At 48.4% G+C, this 9,609-nt stretch overlaps 1 protein-coding gene across 2 annotated transcripts; it reads right to left on the reverse strand.

The window, feature by feature from the left end:
- Positions 1-1,495: 1,495 nt before the first annotated feature.
- On the reverse strand, positions 1,496-8,000 carry LOC125512451 (amino acid transporter AVT6A-like). Of its 2 annotated transcripts, XR_015608635.1 has the most exons (6): positions 7,337-8,000; positions 7,097-7,249; positions 2,512-2,718; positions 1,948-2,413; positions 1,653-1,862; positions 1,496-1,566 (listed from the first exon to the last, which is right to left on the reverse strand). XR_015608635.1 is itself a non-coding variant. In XM_048677544.2 (5 exons), exons 1-5 carry the CDS (start codon positions 7,743-7,745, stop codon positions 1,751-1,753), a joined length of 1,347 nt encoding a protein of 448 aa, XP_048533501.2. In that variant the 5' UTR covers positions 7,746-8,000; the 3' UTR covers positions 1,496-1,750. The 2 variants fall into 2 exon arrangements, 1 of the variants encoding a protein (XP_048533501.2); XM_048677544.2 differs by having other exon boundaries at positions 1,496-1,862.
- Between the last annotated feature and the right edge of the window lie 1,609 nt (positions 8,001-9,609).

A 9,609-nucleotide genomic window follows, 5' to 3' on the forward strand; every position in this document is an offset into this window, starting at 1 on the left:
CCGCCGAGTGTAGAAGGAAGATAACGTTGGCATACCCCATGCCCTATGTTTTATTTACAGCTTTTGTAAGGATGGTCTTGTAATTGTTGAACAATTATAACATACGACCTTTCGTGTCAGAAAAAAGTAGAAAACTTAAAATTGCTAAAGGAGTTTTGATTTTGTTTTTGTTTTGAGAACTAAAGGAGTAGTGAGTGCTCTTGGGCCACCGAGCTTCACATGTGATTAAGTAAACTCCAATGCAGGTCACCAAATCGATCACAAAATTCCAAACCGTCCGGTCTGACTGCTTTTAGCTATCAAACGACGGTCACCTAAAATGTCATAACCGGCTCGGGCGTCCGAAATCTTGCAAGCCAGCGCCAAACCGGGGGAAGGTTTGCGTCCGCCACGTCGGACTCTGACGCCCCGGACCCACCCAAAACTGCTCGCTCGCAGCGTCTGTTCGCTCTCTGCACCGCAATTATGCCAGCCAGAGCAGACGAGACCGACGATAGACTACTGGTGCATTTATGTCGGCTGACCAGTCGTGCGCCTGCTCGGCGTTGGTACTAGCATGGTGAATGAGAAACCAACTCCAGCTGCCCGCATTCAACCCACTGCTCCTTCTGTCCTGACTATTTAAGCCGGTCGGCCACTCCCCAAAACCCTACCCCTCAGAAACTTTATCCCACAGTTTGAGCAGTTGTCCAACCACCCCATTGCATACTCGTCCATCGTCCACGGTCGCCATGGCCCGGTCCTTTGCTATGTTGTACATGAGGCTCATGCCGGCGCGCCGCACCCAAATCGCGGCGAAGATCCGCGATGCAAAGGCCTGGCGCCAAGCCTCCATTGATGTGGCCAAGCTTCGATCTCTCTAGAGTGCTTGCAAGAGGATATGGAGGAGGACGAGGAGGATGGCGACCTCATGGCCATGGCGAAGATCCCCATGGAGGAGGTGGAGGGGGAGCAGGCGACAACACTAAAACCGGGTGCTGGCGGAGGCGAAGGCAGAGGAGAGCAGGCGCTGATGGAGGAGCCGCCTGTGTCTGCGTTCAGGCTGGTGCAGGCGGAGCAGCATTATAACTTTCGTCTCCTGGAGGAACCAGCTGGACACGCAGAGCCCATCCAAAGCTGCCGTCATGACCATGGTTGCCGCGGGCCCGGCGACCATCGTCGTAACTGGGTCGTGCTTGCCTCCGCGCATGGCACCTGCACCATCCACCACGAGTCATGAGTGTTGGGAGCTCTGTGTCAACGATGCGAAGTGCAACTGACTCATTGAGGGGCTAGAGACGGAGGACGACGACGCGACGGAGCAGCACATCGATGATACCAAAGAGGCATCAGTCGTCACCTCCGCCTCATATCCACCGGCCGCCAACGATGACGAGGCCGTCCCGTCCCGCCACCGTCGTTACAGTGCCGAATGGAGGCACACCCCGAGCACGAGGAGACTCGTGTGCTGGTGGTTCCGAACCAAAAAATTGAAGACGTTACAGCCTTGGTTTCAGAGCTTTATAACGTCGCATTTTCTTGGCACTATCATGCCAATGGATTGGAATCCAGTCCTTACTCAACTTTCTGCACATCATGCAGAACCACGGAGATATGTTACATGTACATGCATTTATAGGTGGAAGGACTCAAGTCGGTCTCTCATCACCAACCTAATATACATACAGAGCGCCATGGTCAGGGCTTGGCCATGGTGGAGGCGACCGCTGCCGGTGCTGCCAGTCCCATGCCATGCCAGTATGCCACCGAATCACAACGAGGAAGCGTCGCTGTACACGGCCACTCCGTTCGACACCGCCGCGATCACGATCATGAACAACGCCAGGACCTTGTCCCTCTTCTTCGCTATGCCGTGGCGATCCCTGACGACGATGTCCATGCATGAACAAGTTAACAGTCCATCATCAAGAACAAATTAACTAAGCTTCTTGTTGTCCACTCACTGACCTCAGCGCCATGCCGGCGGGGAAGATGTAGGCGATGGAGACAGCGGCGGTGGCCCCGGTGAACTGGAAGGCGTCCCAGATGTTGGGGATGAAGTTGGCGGCGAGGAAGATGACGGCGAGGAGCGCGGCCGTGAGTGCCGCGAACCTCCGGTTGTCGCAGGCCAGCGGCCGGGCCGAGGGGAAGAGGAGGCCGTCCATGTTGAGGCGCAGCGCGTGGAAGACGATGGGGAAGACGAGCATGAGGTGGAGCGCGTAGCTGACCCTGACGGCGTCGTTGAAGACGCCGCCGTAGGGGATGCCGAGGTCCGAGTCGAAGTTGGCCAGCACGTCGTCCAGCGTCTCCTCGCCGAAGAGGAGGAACCCGAAGAAGCTGGTGGTCACGTACACGGCGGAGCACAGCACCAGCGACGCCCGCACGATCGGCTTGATCTGGGCCGGGTCCTTGAGCTCGTTGTGGATAGGGTGCACTGCACAATTAGCGTGATGATCCGGACAGACAATGTCAGTGCATGCAGAAGCGGCTAGCTCACTGGAATTGCTCAGGTCAGCAGGTGCATAGTAGTACCATTGTAGTGGCAAATGAAGGCGGTGACAAGAACTGGAGCGGCCGTGAAGAGTTTGAAGATGGACGCCCAGGTCCCGTGAACGTCGGGGAACAGCATGGGCATCGGGATCTGTCCTCTTGTCAGTTTGATCATGGCGATTCCGGCGGTGATCACCACGAACACGACGGCCAGTGCCACCGATAACGCAGAAGTGTATTTCAGTGAATCTAAATCAAAACAGCAAAATGCTCAAAAATATAACCCCATTTTATCGTAAGAAGTGTAATTTTTGTCCCTTAAATATTAGCTATTTTTATTATTAAATTTGAGAAACAATACATGAATTTCAAATTTAACAAAAATAATACGGCGTCGGCTCAGCCTAAGCCAACTGGATTCAGTCAGCCGAGGCGCAGCCGATTAGGATCCAGTCAGGTTAGCCTAAGCCGACTAGGATCCGTTTGCATCAGGGGAGGCCGATAGGGCCCGCTCATCCACGCGGCAGCTGACCAGTGGCTGGACCATGTCACTCGGCCTGGCCAGCCACCAGTCAGCCACGCCTTAGACGACTCGCCAGTCGGCCGAAACTTAGCCGAAAGGTGGCCATTTAGCCATCGGGCCGGCCCTCTTTCTTTCGTCTTCTCTTCCTGTTGTCTCTTTCTCCTCTCACTAAACCGAAGCCCTCCGAATTAATACTCCTTTGTGAGCTGATTTTTTGCCCGATTTCCACCGTTCCAGTCTAGAGGCTTGGAGGAGGTTAGGGAAACATCAATCTCATGATGGGATAGCTCGTGGTGGTTCTTGTGGAGGTGGAGGTGGTTGTGGTGCTCCGGTGACTCCATGGTGGTGGTGGCGGAGTGGCTGGTGGTGGTGGTGCTCCGGTGAGTGAAGTCCGCCGGACGGAGTTACTTGGCACGCTTCAAGGGTATGATTCAAGTGTCATTTTGTCTGTCATACTTGCATTTCTGTTAGAATACTCGCTTATAATTAATCCTTTTGTACTCGGTAGTATACTTATGTGTGAAGTGTTAACTTGCATATGCGAATATACTTGATTATTTAGTTGGTCCGGTAATATATATAGATGTCAAATATATTTAGGTGTGCCATTTCTTTAGTTGGTCAGGTAATAATCGGTAATATATTTAGGTGTGTGAATTTTATTAGGCTTTTTGTTAGTATTCGGTAAATGAAATCCGCGGGACGGAGTTTCTTCGCACGCTTCAAGGATAATCAGACATCTTGACGAGACTACACTACACTGCTTACCCACCTTTGCGTGGAGGGGGTTTTATAGGTTGAGAAGAGAAGATGGCGGAAAAGAAGATGACAGGCAAGAAGATGGCGGGAAAGAGTTGGCGGGAAAGAAGATGGCGGAAAAGGGTTGGCGAGAAAGAAGATGGCGAGAAAGGGTTGGCGGGAAATAATGGTGGGAAAGGGTTGGCAGAAAGAATAATGCCCGGAACATATGTTGGGAAAGTTTGCGGGAAATTGTGGCTAAATCGAGCGAGGGTGGCGGGATAAAATTAAGGTCGAAAATATGGTTCCGTGCAGTGATCAGGTGAAAATTTTGGTCCCATGCAGTTGTCGGCTTAGCCTAAGACGATTTGAACTAATTGTCTTTGGTGTAGTCAATTAGTACTAACTAATTGGCTTTGACTAAGACGATTAGTACTAACTAATGCTAATGTCTTTGCCTAATTGACCAGTCGGCCTCCCCTGATGCAAACGGATCCTAGTCGGCTTATGCTAAGCTGACTGGATCCTAATCAGCTTTGCCTCGGCCGACTGGATCCAGTCGGCTTAGCCTGAGCCAATGTTTTATTATTTTTGTCAAATTTCAAATCCATGTATTATTTCTCAAATTTAATAAAAAATACATTTTTTTAAAATAGCTCACTATTAACTATTGCAAAATTATAGATTACGTTCCTCAACTTGAGTACCATTAACTTTATTGTCCGAGAACAAAGCTGAAAATTTAAGAAAAACATAAATATTGTACTAATGTTATCAAAGATTTTGCATTTTTCAAATTCATAACAATCAGAAAAATTGTGCAAAACCATGGAACTAATTAAAGTTGTAGTAAACCTTGAAATTCAATAGAGTTACTAGTGATTTTTTATTTTTTATTTTTATTTTCTAAATCCCCATATCTTTGAATAATATTTTTTTTGAATATATTTGTGATTTTCTAACTTCCATGTTTTCCTTCTTCTGTTTTATGTGTAAATCTTCATGTTAGAAATTTTGTTTTCAATAAAAGAATGTCTCCTTGAAATATATTTTTCCAAAAAATGTCATATTCCCTCTTTTTAAAAAATCAGTTGAGTCAAGAGATTTTTTATTTTCTCCACTTCTCCATATGTCTGTCAATATTCTTCTTGAGAAAAATGTAGCCGTTTTGCTATTCAATTACATGGAAGATGCATTATCATGCATTATTAACGGAGCTGCTGCTGGTCACATCATCCCTGTTATCTCTGGTCTTATTCCTGGAGGGGTTTCTCACTTACAGTATGCGGATGACACTATTATTATGTTTGAGAACAATGACCTTTGCATTGCTAACCTCAAGTTTTTGCTTATTTGTTTTGAATCTCTCTCGGGCCTCAAAATTAACTTCTCCAAAAGTGAGGTAGGTCTACCAGGATGCTCTGATGTTGAGGCTGCGAGGGTGGCCTCTCACTAGGCTCCGTCGCTTTTACTTATTTGGGCTCGCCTATTTCTCCTCTCAAATTGTGCTCAAAAGTCTTTGTTCCTTCTGTCCAAAAGGTGGGTAACCGTGTTATGCCTTGGCGTGGCTGTTACAACTCTACCGCGGACAGGGTTTGCCTCGACAGTGCTCGTCTCTCCTCCCTACTTATGTTCCTAATGGGCTTCTATCGCCTCCCTGATGGCACTCACACCGGGTATGACAAACAACAAGAGAAAATACTGACTTATTACATGCAATATTATGTGTAGACTGAAGAATATGGGCGCCGGGGGGGGGGGGGAGGGAGTTGGGTACGTTTAACACTAAGACTATGAACAAATGTCTTATCATTAAATGGTGGACAATCTTAAATGTGCCCCCTTGTGTTGTGTGGTATGACATCCTAAAAGCTAAGTATTTCCCAAACCGTGATCCTCTTTTTTTTTGCTTCTGGGAATGGGGGTTCCCAGTTTTGGAGGCAGCTGGTTCAAGTTTGCGATGAATTTCATTCACTGCTTCTGTTCGTTTTTGGCTTGATTGGTTGGCTTGGCGATGGTCCTTTGAATGTTTCTTTCCCAACTCTCTTTGCGCTTTCTGCACACCAGAAGATTTCCATCTTGTAGCTCTTCCTTAATAACTAGGACCTTGGTTTCCCTAGGGTCCTCTCTCATCCAGAGTTGGAAGAGTGGCACCGGCTGGCCTTGAACCAGATTCGCAAGCGAAATGGCTCTGCTTCTGAATTTTGTGCGCTTTGTTCTTCGTCTGAGGATACCGATTATGACTGGATGTGACGTCGGCCTCCACTTACTTTGCTGACTTGCATCTTATTGATGGGCCCTTACGGGGTCAGAACAAGCGCATGTTCTGGCTTGGGCTCTCTGTCGTCTGATGGACACTTTGGACAACTAGGAACAAGTTCACTATTGAACATGTCTTTCCTTCTAAGCCCGCTGGTTGTCTTTTCGAACTTATATCTTTGATACAACAGTGGAAATCTCTGACTAAGGAAGGCGATAAGAGGCCACGCAGCTCTTGATCTCGCGAGTGTGTGCGACAACGACTTCCATCTCTGCTGCTGATCAAGCTCATGGGCCTTAGGTGGAGTTGGTGCTCTCCCGGACCATGTCTTTTGGTGGTCATTAGATTGTTGCCCTCTGTGTCGTTATCTGTTGTACTTGCTATTGTTGCACCTTAAGACTTTGGCTTTCTGTGCTTGCTTGTCTCTGGGTTCTGCCCGGTTTGCTGTAAACTTGAGTGCTCTGCTGTGTGCGCGGCTTTATTTATAAAGTCGGGCACCTCCCTTTTATCTAAAAATTATAGGAAAGAAAGTTTGTTCAGATTAAGCTGCCATGTTTGGGCATTCATTGTCCTGTCTCTAAAACCGATATCAATGATGAGTTAATGAACCAAATTTGGACAATTTTGACATTTGAGATACCTATAAATTTTGGCATTATATAGTTAAAAGAGGAAATAGAGAAAAAAATTGAGAGAGGTTTCGACAATAGTTAAGAGGAATTGATATTCGAAAAGGAGTTATTTTTTCTCCCTTTTCCCAATTTTTTCATATGCAAGTCGATTTTTGAAAAAATGTGGTTATTTTGTTTTTTAATTAAAGTAAAACGGGTTTATTAAAGCAGGCAAAAATAAAAATTAAGCTGCAAAAAGAAAATTGTGTGGGAATTCATCAACATATCTCTAAAACCATTTGCAAAGATTTTTTTAGGGGAACCGTTTTCAAAGGGTTAATTGATCAAGCCTAGATGGTTTGACATCTGAGAAACCTAACATTTGTGGTATTATTATGATGAATGCATCGACAATATTTTTAAGAGACCAAAAATAAATATTTTTAATTTTTTTATACTAATTGAAACCGGGCAAATTGCCCTAGGCGTACGTACCGACGCGCTTGAAACATGTGAGCGGCGTGAAGACGGCGAGGGTGGTGAAGAGCAGGATGGCGAAGCGGCCGTTCCAGCGGTTCGGGCCGAACCACCCTTCAAACACGCCGTGATGGTGCTTGCCGCTCGAAGTAGTTCCCGACAGCACGTCGCCTTTGTCCGTCGACCACAACACCCACAAATTAGTCAGAGCATTTCTTTCTCTCGAGCAATGCAACGACATCGTTGTACTGTAGGTACCGATGATGATCATGTAGACGACCATGACGCCGATGTTGTTGACGACGACGCAGAGCTGGAGGAGCCCCCTGCCGAGCGCCCCGAAGGCGTCGCCCATGGCCTCGCCGTAGGACGCGGCGCCCACGGCGTTGCTGAACCGCATGAGCAGCTCGATGGAGGCGTCCGTGAGCACGGCGGCCAGCACCACCAGGGTGAGGCCCGGGACGAGGCCCAGCACCCGCATGGTGGCCGGGAGCGCCATGATGCCCGCGCCCACGATGGTGGTGGACAGGTTGAACACCGCGCCGGAGAAGGAGGCGTCGCCGTCGTCCAGGCCGTCGTCCTCGCCGTCCTTGTGCCTCCTGGCGATGAGGGGCCTCCTCGCCTCCGTGTCCGGGGCGTCGCCGGCGCCCGCCATCGGCATCACCATGGCGCCTGCGGGAGCCGGGTACCTCCGAGGATAATGAGGTTTGCGCGTGCGGAATTCCAGCTTTGGATCGAATAGCAGCAGCTCTTCGCTTCGCGCGCGGGCACTGATCGATCGATTAGAACGTCGTGAAATGCAGGGGTTTCACCGGAGAATGGGGATTAATTCCGGGACGGCGTCCGAGTATATATCCGACACGCAGGCGCAGGAGGAGGCGATCGAGGAACGAGCAATGGCTGGGGAGATAGCTAGTGAACTGGGGGCGGATCGTCCCTAACTTTGGCCGGAGGAGAACATCTCCGTCTTATAATTAGTATAGGCCTCATCCCGGTTCGAAGAAAGCTTTTTAGAGCGCCTCCTGTTTTAGCAACCGCTTGGCTGGGACCAAGGATCATAGCACGGGCCTCCAATCTCCATTGCCACCATGGAAGCTGCAGTGAACTTCAAGAGAGGGGTATCTCTGCACGACAGCAAGCTTTGCAGATTCTGCTGGGATTCACTCCCGGCCATAATAAAATCTATGAATCATAGAGAGCACACGGAGTACAAAATTTTTGGAGGAAAACTTTCAATTTATTCATCAAATGTTAAGATAGTACAAAAAACCACCAAAAATAAATAAATAAAATATATAGATTTATAGACCACCTATCGACAACTACAAGACACGGAGTAAAATTTGGATTGAAGAACTTCCGCCATAAGAGCAATAGATCCTGTATTTCTAAAAAACTTTCTTTTCGTCTACGATCCATACAATCACCTCATCCGCCCTACAATTTTACAGGGAAAAAAGCCTTTCTGTATAATTTAGGCGTGCGGATAACCGCCTGAAACTTCATCAGCATAGCCGTTGCGTTGCTGAGGGACATCTGCTGCTACACCGCCTCCGCTCCAGCACTTTGCCACCACCACGAGGCCTACTACTAGGTTGCGCCCCGCTGTCGTGGTTCTAAGACTGACAATAGAAAAGGGAGGGGGGGGAGGGTAGAAATGTAGAGGCAAGATCCTAGCTATGGAGGAGCTGTACACACAAGTTTTACGAGTTCAGGCCTTTCTCGGAGGAAGTAACAGTCCTACGTCTCGGAGCCCGGAGGCGGTCGACTGAATATATGCGTGTGAATTACAGAAAGTGCGAACCCCTGTCCCAGAGGAGGGGGGTGGCTTATATAGAGTACGCCAGGACCCCAGCTCCCCTCCGTTACACAAGGTCAATGCTCATAAAAGAGGGGCGTTACTGGTAATGTCTGCAGTAAAGTGTTGTAAATGCCCATAAAGCTATGGTTTAAGTCCTGACCATTGCAGAGTGGAGAGTTTCTCATCTTCTGGTGGTCGAGTGTCTTCAAGGTGGTCGAGTGAGCACATCTTCACGGTCGAGTGGATGATGGTTTCTCTTCGACTGCTTCTGATTCTTTGTAGAGATGTCCTTGGGGAGGGTATGTTGGACAGATCCATGACCCTACCCTAAGTACATAGCTTCATCATTAGCCCCCGAATGGATCAGGGTTTGAGTGAGGAAGGAGTTGGGAACACTTCTGACCCATTCTTTGTGCTATGAGTATATCTTGTTCTGGAACAATGAGTTGAGGTGACGACGTTGACTCCTTTCTCAGTCGCCTTGGTCCATTCTTGGTTTTTGTCGAGTGAATTTTCACGGTAGAATTCCGAATGATGATGTAGAGGATGTTTGTCTTCAGTCTGACAGGTTGCTCTGCTCTCTGCGGATTTCGCGGGATTCAAATTTTGGGAAGTGCGCCAGACGGACGAAACCGAGGTTATCGGGACAGATTAGGCAAGTCTCCTCGATCCCCGCGCCACCTTTTTCGCCACGTACTGCGCGCGCGACTGTTGCGGGATTTATTTAGAT

Source organism: Triticum urartu, chromosome 6A (genome assembly GCF_056163025.1).
Source record: "Triticum urartu cultivar PI428250 chromosome 6A, HENAU_Tu73, whole genome shotgun sequence".
NCBI classification, from domain to species: domain Eukaryota; kingdom Viridiplantae; phylum Streptophyta; class Magnoliopsida; order Poales; family Poaceae; genus Triticum; species Triticum urartu.